The following is a 19,859-nucleotide window of genomic DNA, read 5'->3' as shown; positions in this document are numbered from 1 at the left end:
TTTTTTCTATTAGAAAACTCTTAAAAATGTATGATGTTGGATTTCCTGTTAATCACTACAAGTCCCACAAACCAACGCGCCAAACACACTTTTGTCCTTTCACGCGCCCCTTACAAAGCGTCACGAGTTAAACAACTGATCATGGGGATATCCGATTTTGGTAGTTAGCCATCAACAACTATCCCTCTATAGTTTGACCTCGTGGTTATTAGCCACCATCATGTCAAACATCACAAAGAAGGTGTCGTGGTCCAGCCGCGGGGATGAACTCGGGCCAGTGGGAGAGGGAACCCCGCTGCTCAACGGATCCGAGCAGCCCAGACACTCCAGACAGGTACAGCTAGCTAGCTTAGAGAGGCAAACACCGAATTAACAGCTGTGCTACCCAGAACCAAAGCAACTATTGAACCTAATTTATTTACGAATATAAAATGAAGACTGCATGGTTTGTATGATTTTATCGCACGTAATCCTAATATTTTTATGTCATGCTACGCTAATGAGTGGTAATAAATAGCATGACGCTCAGCCTCAGTCATAGATACCGTAAAAGTTACGTCAATCGTAAGAAAATAAATTGATTAAAAAATCAAGAAAAGCGATTTTACAGTGGAAATTAGAATGCCAAACACGAAAAGACTATTTCATGCTGACGCCTGATTTTTGACCAAATAAAGGGGCCAAAAAAAGACCTTTTTTGATGATGAATTGTGGCTCATCAGCCTAGCTCCTGTAACCGTCTGTGGTGTTTTTAGTTCTCTGAAGGAGGCAGTTTATTTCAAATAGACAGACTGAGCACGGTGGATTTGGAAGAGGAGATATCGGCAGAAGAGGTAAAGTCCCAATCTCCAAACGCTGTGTTACTTTCTGCTGCTCCTGTCTGCTGCTTCTATTGGTCACACATGCGGCTGGATATTCTTAGAAACTAGATAAGCAACTTCCTGGTCAGTTTGTGAATCAACCTCACATTGTGTCTGGTGTCAAAAAAAGAGAGAGACTGATTTAGATCTGTTGTCAAAATGGAGTTCTAAGGGCGAAATTGTTATGCTCATCAAGTGTTAAGATATTAACAAAATAACACGAGTCAGCTGAGAAGGGTGATGCGGGTCATGGCTGACGTCACTCCGCTGTGCATGTTTGCGAATGGGATTTTGCAAATCACAAAATGTGGCGCATGTTCAAAAATGCACCAATTTTTTGAACAAACATAAGTTATATAAGTAACCAAAGCTTGTTCCAACTCTGACGTTAAGACCCACTCTGTTAAAAATCATGTTTTGGGTGTTTCCTAGTGGCATTTTTCTGATTATGGACATATAAAGAAAATTATGCTTAAAGTATTCAAAAGAATCAGGAGCAGACGAAAAAAAATGCTCTTTTAAAAAGATCGTATTTACACTGTGGAAATATCCTTGGAAGACACAGAAGCTCCCTGCTCGTCCGCGGCATTCTGATGCATCCACGTGTAGACGACTAGATCCAGCCACCTCTTCTTGTTTTCCTCATTTGAGGTCAAAACTGTACAGCTGGATAGCTTCAATAATGATCGCCATTTTTGTTGCTCTGGTAATGTTAGTGTGGGGTTGTTAGGGGCTGTAAGCTAGCGGGAGAGGGCGTCAACAGAAGGATGTTGAGAAGCAGGGGTGGACTTACTCGTGCCATCAGTACCGCCCACAACTCAGAGGCGAATTTCTAAGGAATTCCTGCTGCTCTGTAGAATCTGTCACAGAAAATAATTGTTTTTTTTTTTACTTTCCCCTAAAAACGGCATAATCATAATTAAAAAAAAAAAAAACATTGGGAACAATTTTAAAATAGTTCAAAAAGATGATCCGAGTGGCAAACTTGCTGGGTGGTCTGATCACGAGGACAAACATTTTATTTCTCATTGAATTTACATCTCAGCTTTTTCCCATACATTTTTGGAAGCAAAAAGGTGTGGCAGATGCTGTATATTTGTGGTCCAATCGTTTAAAAAACCCTGTTGTCGGAACTGATTAAATTTGTTAGTAGAATCTCAGGAGACATCATTAAAACCTACATTGTCTTCATTTCCTGCGCTGACAGGAACAGTTAGAAGTCCTTTCTGAATTTCCTGATGGGAATGTGACTCAGATCATGTGAATGTGTGTTTCTGTAGTCATGGCTGTGTTGTGAGTTGTGCATATGCTTGAGCATGCTTCAAATCAGCTTGCATGCACTGCTCTCATGAACTGGATTTCCCTCTTTCCCCAGCAGTTCCCCAAAAAGCAAAAAAAAAAAAAAACTTTTTGTGAAACTTGTATGAGTTCATCCTAAATTAGATTTTGTGGAGAAAATGCTGCTGCTTTCCTGCTTGTCTTTCATTCTACTATTTATTAACACGATCTGCTTTTTCCTTTAAAAAAAAAATCTAAAAAGCTTTTTAAAAGCAGCACTTCTCTATTCATATTTGATCCAACTGATGCTTCACCTTGCCTTGTGGTGCATGCAGGGTCATAGATCAACTTTGGTGTGTTTCTCTCTGCAGGAGTCGGCACGAGGGCAGCCTAAAGAGATCCCACACAATGAGAAGCTCCTGTCACTTAAATATGAGGTGAAACACGTCACCTTGTTCCAAAATAAAAGCTGAAACATTTTGCAATATTACAATTACCAGCAGATCTTGTTTCATATAAAAAAGGGTTTTGTTGCTTAATTGTTGTAGAGACACAAAAACAAAGAATTTTCTGGAAAAAGAAAGAAAGATGATTTTAAAAAAAAAGGTGCATTTCTGGTTGTGAAATTCTCTAAATTACTTGCTCTTACTGTGGTCTCCAACCCCGTTGCTCGTGAGCTATTGCCCTGCTTCAGTAATTGTTAGTCACCTGGGTCAGGTGTGTTCAGTCATTCAGAAACTGGGGTCACTCAATCCAATCAGTAATTACTGAAGCAGGGCTAGCTGTAAAACAAGCAGTGCAGTAACTCACAAGGAACCGGGTTGGAGACGCAAGTGTGACAATATTTTAAAAAGTTGTGCAACAAGCAAACAAAAAAAAGAAGAGAAATGTGAGAAACTTCAAGGAATTTGTAATGGGGGGAAAAAAGCTGTGCTTCCCAAAAACAGGAGTGAACAAATGGATGTGCTGAGCAGGTTTCGTTCTGACAAAGGAAAAAAAAAAAAGCTTTTAGTTTCCAGTATGACATAATCCAGCGCCTGTAATCTACTTTTTGCTACGCTATAAATTCACTCTGATCGTTATGTTGGTTCTGATTTAAGAAAAAGGCTTTTAAAGACCCAAAAATGTGTTTTTACCATCTTCTTGTGACATTTTCTGATGATGGACATATGCAAAGAAAATGAAGATCAAAATTGTATTTTCAAGTAGTCTTTTATTCCAATTCTTGTGAAGCAGAAGCAGATGAAAAGATGGCATTTAAAAAAAGCTTATTTGTGACGTAAAAAACACTACTTCGCTCTATAAACAAAGAGCTCTTGGTAATGGGGAGAGGAAGGGAGGGCGGGGGGTCCTCTGCACCAACAGTCCCCCCCCATGACTCAGAGGTGAATTTCTATGAAACTCCTGGCGCTCTGCAGAAACTATGGCCTAGAAAATGACACAGGTTTTATGTTTTGGCTAAAAACAGCACAATTCTAATTAAAACCCCGTGGGAAAGGTTTTACAATAAATCAAAGGATGATCGGGGTGGGACTTTAACAGTTAAGATATATGTTTGAACCTCATGTTGTGTTTTGTGTTACTTTAGAGTTTGGATTATGATAACAGTGAAAACCAGCTGTTTCTTGAGGAGGAAAGGCGGATGAGTTTTACGGTGAGTGGAGCAGGGGCTGTTTTAAAATGTTGCTGCTTCTGTGTGGCATTTTGCAGCAAATCATTCTTTTCATTTTTTGTGTCTTAAGGGTTTCCGTTGTCTTGAAATCAGCCGCTGGTTGATCTGTGGGCTGATCGGCCTGCTGACGGGACTCATCGCCTGTTTTATCGACATTGTGGTGGAAAAGCTGGCAGGATACAAATATGAAGCAATTAAACAAAGTATCCTGAGATTTTATTACATTTTATATTTAGTAGACATACCGTAGGTGGCCTTAGTGCAGAGCTAGAGCGGTGGCTCTCTGATTGGGAGATCACAGGCTTGGTTCCCGCCTTGCCCGCCCGTATGTCGAAGTGTTTTTGAACCCCACATTGCTCCTAGTGGTTATAGGTTGGCGCTAGTGTTCAGCAGCGGAGCTGCAATCAAGCTAGGTTTACACCAACCTCGACAATGTGCGTTCAAGCAGCCAATTCCAATGAAAAGGCTATGTAAATGCACGTACATTTTAGGCTTCCGCATTCAAAACTGTTGCATTCACAGGCTGCTATGCAAGTTTTTACTACCGTTTTTGGACTCTAAGTACAAATTGTGCGGCCATTGAACGCATGTTCAAAGTTAAATCAGGTCAAACTTTGACCAATCAGGAACTTGGATTTAGTAGTGTGATATAGGTGGGGTCCCTTTTTAATTTATGGAGGGGAAGGTAATAATTGTGGTTTGTGCCGAGCCACATTTATATGACATCAAGGCTTTCAAATATCGAAATAGGGCTGTGAAAGAAAAGCCTGGAGCAAGACTGATGAGATTTGTGCTGCCTTGTCATTTCGCATTAAGCCTCTTCCAACTGTAGGTGGTGGACATGGGCTAGTAAACAGAGGAAGAACCCCCTCCCTGTTCATCCAGTGTGAACACCATGGGCTTATGGTTAAATGCCCAGTGTGTATGTAGTGTGTGAATCTGTGTGTATGGGTGAATGGCACTGACAGTAAAACGCTTTTGGCCCTCTAATAAGGTAGTAGAGTGCTATTTAAGTATAGGCCACTTACCATAGATAGTGAGAACCTATTTTCTCTATTGAGCAATGTCATTTCTTCTTTCTGATTTTCTTGGGTCAGATAGTTTGAGAGAAAAAGAATAGAAACTGGCTGACCTCAGCTGTGTGTATACCTTCATTCTAAAGTGTCACAGATATTGAAAGGTTTACAGAAGTGGGAGGACTGTCCATCTCCCTCATCCTCTGGGCTGTCCTGAACTTCTCCTTTGTCATGGTGGGATCCATCCTTGTGGCCTTCTTTGAGGTGAGGCTGAAAGAGGAAATCAGTGTGGCAATCATGGTGATCTTCCTATTTTTCTTTTTTTCGGTTTTGTTGGTAGAGCATGAGAGCATATTTCGATTGGTTTGGTCTGATAAATTCTTTGATAAGTGAAAAGGGGAATAGCTGCATGTTCCTCTGTGCTCAACCAAACTCTAAAAACGTTTTCTGTTCCCGCTTTCATGGTTTGTTAACCTTCTTTTTTTTTCTTTTTTTTTTTTTTTTTTACAAGAGACAACTGAGAGCAACTAGAAACCATTAAACGCCACTTTTTTCCCTTCGCTGTCTAATTTCCTTTTTAGCCTGTAGCAGCCGGAAGTGGGATTCCTCAGATCAAATGTTACCTGAATGGAGTCAAGATTCCCAGAGTGGTGCGGCTCAAGGTGAAGCACATGAAAATACGAGCGGCAGGACGAATGAGCTACAGACGCACATGCTTATGTTTCCCTCTGTCCCCCACAGACTCTGGTGATAAAAGTGTGTGGTGTCATCTGTTCAGTGGTTGGAGGTCTCGCTGTGGGGAAGGTAAACGACATTCTGAACATCTCACCTGTTAGTCTTTTGCCCTCTGGCTTTTCAAGGAAGGAGGAAGAGATGCATTTGAAGATTTAAAAAAATATTTTTCTTGATTTAAAAACCAGTGTTTGGAATGTTTGCTGTTAGTTGTCTGAAGTCTATGTAACATATCTGCTAACCATCCCCTAGGAAGGTCCCATGATTCACTCAGGCGCTGTCGTTGCTGCAGGAGTCTCCCAGGGTAGAAGCACCACCTTAAAGAAAGATCTAATGGTCAGTGTCTGATAACTGACATTGCCAACAGAATTGTTTCTGGATAATTTTTTTAAATCCGGAAAAACATCCCGTAAGGCGCCTCCATTTTACTTTGTAGATCTTTGAATATTTCCGAAGGGACACCGAAAAAAGGGACTTTGTCTCGGCTGGAGCTGCTGCTGGAGTCTCTGCTGCTTTTGGAGCTCCTGTAGGTAAGAAGCGAGGAACTTTTGTGAAGAATAAAACAACAAAACTGCAGAAAAAAGTTTAAGCAAACTCTTAAAACTAAGAATCCTGAAACCGTACAGTGCTAAAAATGTACTCTTAATGCGCATAAACACAGTCAGCATTAAAGGGATTTTGGTGGTAATGCTCATTGAAATCAGTCTGTAAAGAATATGAAAGTTATATTAATAATAATAATAATGGATTAGATTTATCTGCGCTTTTCCAGACGCTCACAATGTGTCCATTATTGGTGCCTACGGTCCCTCTGACTATCACTGGGACATTCATTCACATTCACACACCGGTGGAGCCACACTGGAGGCAAGAAGGGTGAAGTGTCTTGTCCAAAGAGACAATGACAGTTGACTGGGGGGAGCGGGGATCGAACCGCCGACCCTTTTGATCATTGGAAAAATTTCATTTGTTTTTGTGTTCATATATTTTCCATTATATAGATTTCTTTGCTGCTTGTCTTGGCCCAAAAAAGCTAACTTAAAGCAGTATATTTTTGATGAAAATTGTGTTTTTGGTGTTTTCACATATATAAAGAAAATTAAGCAGAAAGTTGCATTTCTGAGTATTTCGTAATTTAAATGAATCAGGAGCAGATGAAAAAATGCCGATTGAAAAAGATTGTATTTGTCATGTAGAAAATATGCTGGGCAGGTCACAAGCTCCCCGTTCCACTCCTTTCTGATGAATCTACTCATAGACAACTACTGTAGATCCATGTGCGTCTTCATTTTCCTCATCTGAACTGATCTGAACCGGCACAATCACAATTAAAAGACTTCTGGGAACGCTTTGAAAATAGTTTAAAAGATCACCAGAGTGGATCTTTATACAGATTAATGTTTGAAGAAATTCCCATATGGTAATAATGTCCTTATAAGGCCCCTTGAAAAGGTTCAATTGAATAAAAATCTTTAAAAAAAAAAAGAACATTGAGGATTTACATTCAGACTAATGGTTTGAAAAAAGCTACACCATATTTCTTCCTGAAATGTTACCCTGTTAACCCCACAGTATGAAAATGGTACATTTATGTTCTGGAAAGGAGTATTTGGTCTTTGAGTGTTAGAAAAGACTAGTCAGTCTTTTTTCCTAGCAGTTTAACACTGATTTTAAACAGTGGAGCAAATAAAGTATTGGTCAGTCACTGCAAGTCGTCTCACTTAGGAAGATGTGTTTGGTCTGAATGTTCTTAGAAGTAACTATGAGAGAGATAATGTAAAAAAAAAGTATCCAGGAAATCACACTGTATGAATTGTAATGAATAGGATTACTTGCACTACAATGAAAATGTTTGAAGAGGAAATATTTATTTACTGTCAAATAAAAGTAACATGATCAAAAACCAAATCTTTACACGTCTTTTGTTTTTCTGCATGACTTTGCTTTGGATTTAAACAGGCGGTGTTTTGTTCTCTCTGGAGGAAGGAGCTTCCTTCTGGAACCAGATGTTGACGTGGAGAATTGTAAGTTTATGTTGCCACTAAACACCATTAATAACCCAAAGTGGATTTGAGACAATCAAACAAATAACATTCAGTTAAATTTGAGGTCAGAGAAGACACATGATTGTGTTCTCTGTTTATTCTATTTAAGTTAACTTTCTTTTCTCCTCGTTTGCAGTTCTTTGCCTCCATGATCTCCACCTTCACTCTGAACTTTTTCCTGAGTATTTATCACAATAATACAGGTGACCTTTCCAATCCAGGTCTTATTAACTTTGGACGTTTTGAGAGTGAGGTGAGAACCAAACTACTTTTTTTCAACATATTTTTTTGAATCATAAATGTTAATCTGAATCGTACCTCTTTGTATTTTTCCTATAGAATTTAAATTACAACCTCTATGAAATTCCGTTGTTCATTGCTATGGGAGCAATAGGTAAGATACTGATGTTCAAAAAGTCTGTTTTCACACTTTCAACAAACACACATTGGGTTCTCTGAGAGATAGTGCCCTAAACCAATCTATGGCACTCTATGATATCGTGTGTGTGATTAAAAAATGTCGGAATATGTCCTGACCCCCCCCCCCCCCCCCCCACACACACACACACACACACATTCCTCCTCCTTATAATCTCTTACATTGTCTGAATTGATGAACAACGGTTTTGAGGTAATGTCATCTCCTCATAAATTTAGGAATCTGAACACACTTTTACCAAGTTTTGGCTCTATTTCTTGTTAAGTTTTCAATAATTTTAAACAATCTTTTGTTTCCTTTTTTGCCATCTGGTAATTTGTTGGTAATTTGTCTCATTCCTCTGCTGTTTAGGTGGAGCTTTGGGAGCTCTGTTTAATTTTCTCAACTACTGGCTGACAATCTTCAGGATCAGGTGTAGTTCTGAAAACTCCTTTGGCTCATGAAAACATTGTGTTTTTAGAGAAGACCTGAGCACTTCAGCTCTTGTGATCTTTTAGAAATGGTCATTCTTCAGATTTCAAAGCTGCCAGTAGATCAATAATAATCCATGATCTCATCAAAATTAAAGTTTTCTGTTATAAATTTTTTGTAAGAAAATGTATCTATTTTCCCAAAAAACATTTTTTGCTTAATTTTTTTATTTTAAGATATTTTTAGAGTTTCCATTACCTGACTAATGTGGTTCTTGTTTCAGGAATTATCAGAAAAGTTTAATAGATTTCATATTTATTCATATTCAGAAATTGAATTTACTTGATCCAGTTTTGAAGCAGAAATAAACACTTTGGGGTGTACAGTTAAAAAAAAAAACGTCACTGCAAATGTTCACAAAAAGATCCAAGTTTGTTACTGTAACATTTAATGAGTGTAAAATTAAGCTTTTATTTTTTAAAGCCAAACTCTAAATGTTTCCAGTGTGATGCTTGTGTCTGTAGGACATTTCTATCTTATAGGGGAGCGCCTCCTGGGAACGCAGCAGGTTTTAATAGAAGCTTCTGTGTTTCCAGATACGTTCACCGGCCGTGTCTGCAGGTGATGGAGGCCATGTTGGTTGCAGCGGTGACGGCGACTGTGTCGTTCACCATGATCTATTTCTCCAATGACTGTCAGCCTCTGGATTCGGAGCATGCAGAAGAGTACCCACTGCAGGTGCTCCCACCACTTCATCATCAGCCGCTTCAGACTTCTCAGTCTAGAATACTCTTGTTTATGCCAAAGCAGATGCTGTTCTTCACAAAAACCCCCAGTTTTTTCTCAACCTTAGATTGAAATTAAGCTAAGATCAAATAAAATGTTGTCTTTATCACGAGTTAAACAAGAAAAACTTTGTTTTTTGTCCTTCATCCAGTTGTTCTGCGCAGATGGAGAGTATAACTCCATGGCCACAGCCTTCTTCAACACTCCTGAGAGAAGTGTGCGCAGCCTCTTCCACAACCAGCCTGGTAACAGTTTTCAAGATGACGCTGCAGCAATGTCTGAATATTAAAGCTGCAAATGTTATTGAAATTCCTAGATAAAGACTAATTACAACAATCAGATTAAAGTCTAGCTTGTCTATGAAAGACAAAGAGAGTTCTTTGGTCTAAAAAAGGTCATTTTCTGATTGCTTTTTAATCTTTTCTTTCCTTTGAAGGAACCTACAACCCCCTGACGCTGGGTTTATTCACCATAACATATTTCTTTTTGGCGTGTTGGACCTACGGACTGGCGGTGTCCGCGGGGGTTTTCATTCCTTCTCTTCTGATAGGCGCCGCCTGGGGGAGGTTGTGTGGTATCTGGCTGGCTTCTCTGGCTTCTGCTGGCTCGGTCAGTCCTTTTTACTTCCTCCTGGTTCTGGTTCTGAATAAAACTAGGAAAGTGGCTTGAGAGCAGATAGTGTCTAGAACAGTGGTCCCCAACCCCCGGGCCGCGGGCCGTTACCGGACTGTGGGTCATTTGGTACTGGGCAGCACAGAAAAAATAGAATAACTTACATGACTTCCGGTTTATTTCTATCGGAATCTGAAAGATTTTTTATTTTGAAAAATTTCCTGATTCTCTGTTACTATGTCACTCTTGAAGCAGGCCAAGGCGCTCTTCTCGGTCACGTGATAGGTTACCGGACAAACAAAACCAAGAAGCTAGCAAAATGAGTAAATAACGAACATCTTTGGAAAGTTTCTTTGCCAAGGGGAAAACGCCCAGCCAGGAGACAGAAGAGGAGCCTTCAACTTCCAAAAAAGAACGCTACATTTAATAGACAGTACTTCTTTTTTGCACCATGAGTGTGGGAAGGGGAGAGGATGATGACTCCTGCGCGATGTTCTATCCATGCGTGTCAAAATTAAAGCTCGGGATTTGTGTTGTCACATATCTGTTCCTCCTTCTGCGTGGCGTTGCTACAGTAATTCTCCGCCAACATCTTAAGACCGGTCCGTCAAGTTGAGAAATGTGCAATAAAGTTTATTGGAGAAAAAAAGAAAAAAGGCCGGTCCGTGAGAACTTTGTGTGACGTGGCGCTAAAAAGGTTGGGGACCACTGGTCTAGAAGATATATTGAAAGTATTTTTTTTCTTCTGATAGATCTGGGCCGATCCTGGTAAATACGCCTTAATCGGAGCTGCAGCTCAGTTAGGTGAGTACATCCCTCAGCTTTTAGCTTTTGCTGTTGATGAATAATAAATCTGTTCATTCTGAAGGTTTGCCTTAACACCATTTTCTCTGGACAGGTGGGATAGTCAGAATGACGCTCAGCTTGACTGTCATACTGGTGGAGGCGACGGGAAACGTAACATACGGCCTTCCCATAATGCTTGTCCTTTTGACTGCTAAAATCGTTGGGGATTACTTTCAGGAGGTCAGTTATGAGCCACAGGGCAAGAAATCAACCCCCATTTCTACCCAAAGTGGTCCAAAGCAACTCTTTGGTGGGATTTCTAGAAACTATATAAAATATTTCTGCCCTTGATTTTTTTTGGTGTATTTTTACTTCAATTAAATCAAAATTTATGTTTATAAAGTGTGTCTCATGCTTTGAAATACTCAAAGCAATTTACAGTTAAAAACAACCAAAAGAAAAGAAAGAAAAATGCCACTAAAATCATTTAAATCAAGGGTGTCCAAAGAATTTAGGCCAACCATTTGGCCTGCATTCTTGAACTGTTTATATAAGATTTAAATACAAATGACAAGTTTAGTGAACATTTTTATTGCAGTGGTATTTTCATTTCTACACATAGTACACAAACGCGTCTAAATACAGTTTTAATCGCACACAATACTGGAATTTTATTATTTAATCACCACAGAAGACAATCAAATAACTGAGATCTCGACTGCATCAAAAAAGGCCAAATCTGTCTCAAAGACTCTCAAAGTTTTGATGTGCAATATGTTAATTAAGTGACAGTCCCTTAGTCCCACACATTTTTTGTTAAAGTTCGTGATGGAGAATGTCTTTTCACAGCTCAACATTTTCATAGCAGATGTTTTGCATCTGTTGAAAGCTGCCTTTATCCAGCTGGCGGTAAAAAGTGAGAAGAGGGAGCTGTTGTTGTGGACTGCTTCCCTCAACGTCGCGTGCTGCTCAATCAGCACTGTCTGCAGGTGGTCTGGAGCATCATTTGGATGCATGGAGAAAAACATCTCAAAAACATGAGCAGTGTTCAACACGGCCATGCTTTCATCTCAGGCAAATGAAAAACCCCTCCCTCAAATTCCACTCCTTTGGCCTTCTACTGTCGGATGAACAGATAATATTGGATGAAATGTCTTAATTTCTCCGGACCACAGTGTTCCAATTCAGGCAAACATGAGCAAACTCCTGCTTCATCTCAGGCAAATGTTCTCCACCATTTTCATCACACAACCTTCAATAAATCGGCCATTGGTAAAAGGTTTGCAGTGTTTTGTAATGAGTGTCGCTACCTCGTAGCTCGCTTTTGTGGCATTTTCATTTGACTCGAGGGTTCTTTCGAAAAACGCAGCTGTGCCATTAAGAATTTCCAGTTGCTTTAAGTTTTCTCACCGTTTTGTTCCAGTTAGTTTGTCAAAGTTTGAATGTCTCCTCTTGATATTAAATTCCTTAAAAACAGCTACGGTCTTTTGGCATATTAGGCAGACACAGTTGTTTTGTCTTTGCACCAAAAAAAGTCAATTTCCACTTTCCTGGTAGCGGTAGGAGATTGTGGGAGGACCTCTCCCACAACTCGACTCAGTGTACGACAGCTGGGTCCGACGGAAGGCTGGTGGGATAGCTGCTGACCCCACCCACCTGGGACACCAACTGTTTGTACCTCTTCCCTCTGGAAAGAGATACAGGAGCATCAGACCTCACACCAAAAGACTGAGAAACAGCTTCTTCCCCAGAGCTGTGAAGTCCATCCACCCCCCCTCCTCCACCAATTACACACATGTTTCCCTCCCACCCACACACAGACTTAACATAACCCACTAGTCACTCGTCACTAAATACACTGTCACATGCTCTGGCTGCACTTTAAATTTATGTGCAATGATCATTTCTATTTTACTGTACAGTCTTTCATACTTGTGTAAGTATTTATTGAAAAAAGCTGCTCAAAAATAATTTCTTTGTTCACTGCATAACGACAATAAAAGATTCTGATTCTGATTAATGAATTTATGACATGTGCTTGAGCGCCGGTAAAAAATTTGAATGCGGGCTTATTAGGCCCGTGGGCCAGACATTGTACATGCCTGATTTAAATTAAAACCAACATGTCATGACAGTTTGGTTTTGTTGTCATTTTCCTCTTACTTTTTGATAATTTTAATAGAAAAAATAACTAACTTAAGCAAGAAATCAGTGTTTGTAACTCTTTCTTAAAAGCTTACTAACAAGAGTGCATATGTCATCTGTAAAAAGTCATCCACAGCCCAAACAATTAACTTAAAAATGCTCTTAGAACTTCTTTCCACAATGGTTTAGCTCCTAAAAAAAGCAAAATTTGCAAGTATTCTCAAAAATAATTTAAAATGTGAAAAAACTAAATGAAAATGCAATTTTATACAATGATGTTTGCAAATTTCATAGTTTTACGGGTATTATGAGCAGATTTTTATTAATAAATCTCCAGAATAATATTGTTAGAACAAACCAAACAGAACATCTGCTGACTGAATGTACATGGGATCCTTTTTATTTGTTGTTTGTAATTATTTTCCTGTAAACATTGTGTCTGAACCGATCTTCCGGTTTCAGGGTTTGTACGACATTCACATCAAGCTGCAGAGCGTTCCCTTCCTGCACTGGGAGGCTCCTGCCACCTCGCACTGGCTGACCACCAGGTACAATCCTTCCTGATTCATTAGAAATGCTCTAATTATTTTCTTTTCCTTCGCTTTTAAAACTCTTTCCCACCCCCACCCCCCCTTTCATAACCCAGAGAGGTGATGAGCTCTCCAGTCACATGTCTGAACAGGATAGAGAAAGTGGGAACCATCGTAGATGTCCTCAGCAACACCTCCACCAATCATAACGGCTTCCCTGTTGTCGTGCAGGTTTCTGAAAACGATGAGGTATTTTTATTGCATTTTTATTTTCATATTTTCTGCAATAATGTCATGCTCTTATATAAAAATGACCCCCCCCCCCCCCCTCAGCCAGCTAAGCTCTGTGGCCTCATCCTCCGCTCGCAGCTCATCGTTCTCCTCAAGCACAAGGTAACTACAGCAACGCCTGCAGCTCTGTGTGCATCAACAAAAAAAGCAGCTTTTATGTGACGACCCTTCCCGCTTTCTCCCAACAGGTGTTTGTTGAGTTAGCCGGGTCCCGGCTGACCCGCAGGAAGCTTCAGTTAAAAGATTTCAGGGATGCATACCCCCGTTTCCCCCCGATCCAGAGCATCCACGTCTCCCAGGATGAGAGGGAGTGTTTGATGGATCTCACTGAGTTCATGAACCCAACCCCCTACACCGTCACACAGGTAACGGATTCTACTGAAACCACGCTGACGGATGTTATACGAACGCTCATGCTAAACAATTTTCACCTGCAGGAAACTTCATTGCCTCGAGTGTTTAAGCTGTTCAGAGCTCTCGGGCTTAGACACCTGGTTGTCATAGACGATACAAACCGGGTAAGGGTTCTGAATTTGTACATGTCAATGGTTTTCTCCTGGAAACTGAAGATTGTCACCATGGTTCTTTTCAGGTGGTCGGATTGGTGACCAGAAAAGACTTGGCCAGATATCACCTGGGCAAACATGGGCTGGAGGAGCTCCACCTGGCTCAGACATAATACAAACACAAACTGTGACCGCCTGATGCCTCAGAGACTGCCTGCTGTGCAGCTTTAACAACACGCCTGAAGTTCCCAAGAGATCTGCTGTTTCTCAAAAAGAAAACAAAATCCACAAAGTTCCTCATGGTTTTGAAAGTTGGACTTTGTTCCAAAGTTTTCTGATTACTGGCTGTTTTTGTACTTCCTCATCATGCTATCTGCATCACTTCTTGTTTTTATTTAATTGAATGCCTTTCAACTCAAGTCAGAATAACTGGTGACACTTTAAGCTTCACTGACACTCTTTCTGGATCCCTTCTTTTTAATGTAGCTTCACTTTGATGCTTTTTCTAGCATAGATTATAGTGAAACTTCTAATGTTTCAGCTGCTGTATTTAGCATAAATAAGGCCGAAAGCTTTATTTGGTTTCAGATAACCCAGATAAACTACAATAACAGAATGTTAATTTTTCAAATTGCAAATTAAATGTTGAAAAACTTTAATTTCGAAAATATTCTCATGTGAAATTATCTTCAGATTGAATACACAAAATCTCTGTCTATATGACCATAACATAAGTCCAAAGTCATGTTAAGATCCATCAAATTGTGAAAAGTTGAAGTTTATTCCAAAAATGCATCCATTGTGCGCAACGGTTGGCTTCCCATCACTTGGTGAGTTTTCAAGCTGTCTGTGTTTGTGAAGGTTTGCACTGAGTAAATCATATTTATTGCTCATGTTTTGTTTGCTCAAAGGGGCAAATACCTCCTCTGTGTACCTCTTTATCATTGACCTCAGTACCTTTTGTGTGCGGGACGACTGCAGGCAAAAATCGTATTGGTACTTAAATGTAGGAAACTGTTTCCTTCATAACTTTTGAAGGTTTTGCACTTTGTTCTCCTACTGAACAGGAGTCAGCGGTTTAAAGCCCCCAAAATGCCAACACAGAGGTATTTGACCAAATGTGTATTTGTTTGTTTTTCATTTTGCTGCTTGAATCTAACATTTCTGAAGCTATCAGTGTTATTTTTTGTCACTGTTTATGATTTATGTCTTCTGTCTTATCTTAGTTGTATTATACTAAATGGAGAAATGGCCTCTTTGCCTGTTTTTTACCCACTAGAAAGTTTTGTGAATTAATAAAGACATTCTGTAGTTGTTGGAGTAAAATTGCTCAAAAGGTGTTTTAGCTTATCTTTTTTTAATGTTACAGATATATTAAATATATTTGTACTTGTTGAAGACTTTTAGAGTACACTAAAAATCATTTTTTGCAAGCATTTTGTCAGATCAGTAAAACATTTGGAGACTCAGTAATTTGATTTTCTGAACTTGACTTGCAGCTAATCAAAGTGCAGGTTATTAAATGTTTTAAAATCATAAACCTCTTATAAACTGTGATAATCCACATGTGAAGCTTTTCCTGAGTTTAGGGGATTATTCTGTTACTCAGGTCTTAAACAGATTTTTGATCATATGTTCAAATTAGCCAGTTTGATTTTTTAATTAAAGGATATTTAAATTATTTAATCTTGCAAAACAAAAAAAGAATAAATGTTTTTTTTAACAGCATGGTGAAGAATTCAAAGAGTACCTTAAAATCTCTTAATCAGAGGCTGCTTTCTGTTATTAGTAGACAGATGGCAGTGTTGCAACAGTTTTTGGTTGCTTTTCTACTGAAAAAAAGTTTCTGGTAATGTTACAAACTGTTCAATAAGAGCTTTCTAATGAAGTTTTTATATCTAATCTGTTGTATGAGTGTGAAATCCTTTAACAGTAATGCTAAAACTATGGATTAAACACTGTACAACATTGGTAAAACTTTAATTTTATACAAAAATAATATTTACATTGTTGATGACGACTAAGTACGGAGGCACTAAAGGGACACAGGAGTAAAAAATATTAAAAGAAGTAAAAATATAAAAGAAAAATTAGTACTAGAAATACTTAGTCCCACTACAGGCTTTGTGACAGAGATAAAAAAGTTAAGGATATTGACTTAATCCAAATGACAGCATAATTTGCTAGTCACTAACCATTAGAGTAAATATTAAATATTATTGAAAATAACTCCCAAATATAATAGTATTTTTCTTCAAAAATAAAAACATTCGAATGCACTGGTAAACATTTAATAGATTCTAAAGAACTGTGAATGGTCATTTATTTAATTTGCTGGATTAGGAGGTCATATTGGAAGGAAACGCTATTCCGATCAAAATTCAATTAGATTCAATTCAATTTTATTGGTATAGCCCAAATTCACAACAACAGTAGTCTCAATGGGCTTCGTATCGGTAATTGAAAAAGTGAAACATGAACTCAAAAGGATCATGAATACAAAGAGTTCAATAGGAAAATACTAAATTGAACTAACAAACTGACTATGCTAAACTGGCATCCCTGCCCTTAGACCCCCTTTCTCGGTAAGGAAAAACTCCTAAAAAAAACAGATTCCGGAAAAACCAAAAAACCTCAGGGGTGCCCACATGAAGGAGGGATCCTCCCCCAGGACGGACAGGCGATTTTCCAGAACTCTTAGAGAAGAATTAGATTATCTAACTCTACAACTATACATTTAAATAGTCCAGCAGACGAGCTTCATTCAGCCGAAGTTGGGGGGACAGTCAGGGGCGTGAGTCGAGCCGGAGACAGGATCCACAGCCAGGTGTAGGAGCAGGAGCAGAGACGAGGTACACGGCCAGGTACAGAGCAGAGACGAGCCAGAGGCAGAATCCACAGCCAGGTGTAGGAGCAGGAGAACTAAATGATGAATAATGATCAAGAATAGAGAAGAGACGGAAGGTAGAAGTATCATCTCAATTGGTCCAGTTACATTTGAACATAGGGTCCCTTATAGCAGCTTCAACATTCTTGCATTCACTAAACTTGTGAGTTTTTAAAGAGTTTCTGCTTGAATTTCTTTGCAAGACGTCAGAATAGCCTCCCATAGCTGCTGTTTGGATGTGAACTGCCTCCCACCCTCATATAATTTGAGGTATTTGAGGATGCTCCAAAGGTTCTCAATATGGCTGTGGTCAGGGGAGGATGGGGGCAACACCATCCGTTTATCTCCTTTTATACCCGTAGTAGCCAAAGATGCAGAGGTATTCCTTTCATCATGAGATGGTGCATTGTCATGCATGAAGATCATTTTCTTATGGAAAGCACGGTTCTTCTCTTTGTACCACGAAAGAACGTGCTCAGTCAGAAACTCCACATACTTTTAAGAAGTCACTTTCACACCTTCAGGGACCAATAAGAGGCCAACCATCTCTCTCATGATTCTGGCTCAAAAGATCACTCTGCCACCTCCTTGCTGAGCCTTGTTGGGACAGGGCGGCCATCCACCAACCACCCACTTCTTCATCCATCTGAACCATCCAGGGTTGCATGCTAGTCATCAGTCAACAAGACTGAAAGTTAGTCTTCATTATGTCTGGCGCAGACATAATGCTGCAGTGGGCGCCACTGCAGCCATTTCTGTTTGTGAGTGTTGTTTAGGGGTGGCTGACCATTAGACATGTCCAGCTTAACACCTCGTCGACACAGCATCCGTTTTTGTTTAACTGGAAGTGTTGCTCAGTAGTGATTCGAGTAGACGATAAATCACGTTACCGATGGAAACGAGGCCTCATCACGTCAATTCATTTGTTGAGCACATTTACAGTCTGTCAATGGCCAAGTTGTTTGACATGCGATTTGAACAGAATAGGTGCTGCACTTTACCCAGACTTTATAACGGACCGAAACATTGTTGCCAGTGTGGGTTCATTGTTGTGATGGAAATTCTGGATTTTCCTAGAGATTCAGCTGTTTTAGTTTGGCTCTCTATAAAGGGCCTCTTTCAGCTCCCAAACGGCTCTTTAGGCTTTTTGATGCTTCATTTATCAACAATATAAGATTATGCAACAAGATAAGATTATGCAAAAAATTAAAAGCTAATAAACTAAAAATGCTCATCAGCTCATCTGGATCAGGTGTATTTAGTCGATCAGAAACTGGGCTGATTCAGTCCAGCTAATCAGCATCTACTGAAGCAGCTGCAAAACAAGCAAGGTGGTAGCCCACAAGGAACAGGGTTGGTGACCCCTACTGGAGGATCCTACACCTTGATGTTCGTGGGACTCCAGAGACACTTGGAGCTTCAAATATGCTTGCAACTATGTCCATGCTGTTTTGTACAGTACAGTTTTGATCCAGATGTCAGCTCAGACCAGGAAAATGAAGATGAACATGGATTTATTTGTCCACAAGTGATGGATCGGAATTGAGAGGAGCAGGGAGCTGACTCACTACATTTTGAATAAAGAAATACTCAAAAAGGCAGTTTTAATGTTAATTTTCTTTATTCATGTCCTCCATCCTCCAAAATACTCCTAGAACATGTTAAAAACACCATTTTCATTCAAGTGGGACTTTAACAGCTTTTTTCATTTTTCCAATTCTTATTATTTTTTTCATTTACTTGCAATGATTTTACAATTATTGAAGAGTTCACAGGAGAGGGAGCAACAATGTCAATATAACAACACAGTTTGGGTAATGTGTCAATACTCTTCACTCATTGAGGCATCATTATCCCATCATAGCACAAACCTGTGTGTGCTCTTAATCAGCCACAAATCTCTTAATTTTACAAGTTTTCATGAAATATCCAAGGTTCTCATACCTTTTCCAAGGCATTTAACTATTTCATGCTTTTTCAGCAGCAGAGAGATCCTTTTTTTTTTTCCCTTTCCCAAATTTCTTGTAAATGTTTGTCTGCTTAATAATGTGGAACGTCCCTCTTGAGTAGTTTTTCCTGTAATTGAACTCACCTGGCAAACTAATCATCACAGGTATCTGATATTCATGTCAGTGATCCAAAGAGCCCTGAGACAGAATATCATCAATAGGTTTAATTGAAAACAAAGAATTTTATCTTTTTGAAACTTAAATACATTTTGCATAATAATTTGGAACACACTGTATGTTATTGTTTCAAAAACAAAAATGAATAAATAAATAAAACAGACAAAATGCAACTCAACCTGATTTTGCTATGCACTAAAAATTATTGATTGATATGACTAGAAACTGCGTTAATCGCAGCAGAGATATAAGTACCAATACTGGTAAATACAATTTTCTTTTAAAAAGTATTTAGTCCTGCAACAGACTGGCAACTTGTTCAGGGTGTTCTGAAAACGGTTGAAAAACTATTAAAAAACATGGAAAAGAAAATGTTTTTAGCTTGAAATGTTTCTTTGAATCACATACTTTTCTCTCAATAAGTGGAAGTTTTGGGACCTCCATTTTATAAAGCAGTTTTTACTTTTGATTGTATTTATATATTTATTTGATGTGTCTTAAAGGACTTTTAGGGACTGTTGTATGACATGAGATTATAAATAAATTGTAATTGACAAATTTACAGTAAGAAAGACACATTCTTGAACCAAAGACGTTAAAATCGTTAAAGTAGCAAAACATTTTATACAGTATAGATTGAATTTGAATAAAGTGACAACCATCTTTAAGGTTGTGTTCTGCGACTGAGGTGTGGCTGTTTTTCTAATCAAATTACTTTCCTCCACCTGATGCATTTT

At 39.0% G+C, this 19,859-nt stretch overlaps 1 protein-coding gene across 2 annotated transcripts; it reads left to right on the top strand.

Moving 5' to 3' along the window:
• The first annotated feature begins 83 nt into the window (after positions 1–83).
• On the top strand, positions 84–15,435 carry clcn7 (chloride channel 7). 2 transcript variants are annotated; one of them, XM_004071754.5, is made up of 25 exons: positions 91–334; positions 756–833; positions 2,510–2,575; positions 3,727–3,792; positions 3,881–4,013; positions 4,981–5,090; positions 5,408–5,488; positions 5,568–5,630; positions 5,811–5,894; positions 5,995–6,088; positions 7,518–7,582; positions 7,740–7,856; positions 7,943–7,997; positions 8,394–8,454; positions 9,050–9,191; positions 9,391–9,484; positions 9,676–9,848; positions 10,604–10,655; positions 10,750–10,877; positions 13,245–13,330; positions 13,429–13,561; positions 13,646–13,705; positions 13,792–13,968; positions 14,041–14,121; positions 14,196–15,435. In XM_004071754.5, exons 1-25 carry the CDS (start codon positions 221–223, stop codon positions 14,280–14,282), a joined length of 2,400 nt encoding a protein of 799 aa, XP_004071802.1. In that variant the 5' UTR covers positions 91–220; the 3' UTR covers positions 14,283–15,435. The 2 variants fall into 2 exon arrangements, with proteins under 2 accessions (XP_020561081.1, XP_004071802.1); XM_020705422.3 differs by lacking the exon at positions 756–833 and having other exon boundaries at positions 84–334.
• Positions 15,436–19,859: the final 4,424 nt, after the last annotated feature.

Source organism: Oryzias latipes, chromosome 8 (assembly GCF_053564925.1).
Source record: "Oryzias latipes strain Hd-rR chromosome 8, Olatipes_Hd-rR_3.1".
NCBI classification, from domain to species: domain Eukaryota; kingdom Metazoa; phylum Chordata; class Actinopteri; order Beloniformes; family Adrianichthyidae; genus Oryzias; species Oryzias latipes.
The sequence above is the reverse complement of the archived record's forward strand: the minus strand, read 5'-3'. Positions and strand labels throughout refer to the sequence as shown.

Bases quoted from the DNA above. Each gene is read 5' to 3' on its own strand.
- clcn7 (XM_004071754.5), top strand. From the start codon at position 221: ATGTCAAACATCACAAAGAAGGTGTCGTGGTCCAGCCGCGGGGATGAA. The intron at 7,998-8,393 runs GTAAGATACTGA...TCTGCTGTTTAG, and splicing joins CATTGCTATGGGAGCAATAG to GTGGAGCTTTGGGAGCTCTG. The intron at 13,331-13,428 runs GTACAATCCTTC...TTCATAACCCAG, and splicing joins TCGCACTGGCTGACCACCAG to AGAGGTGATGAGCTCTCCAG.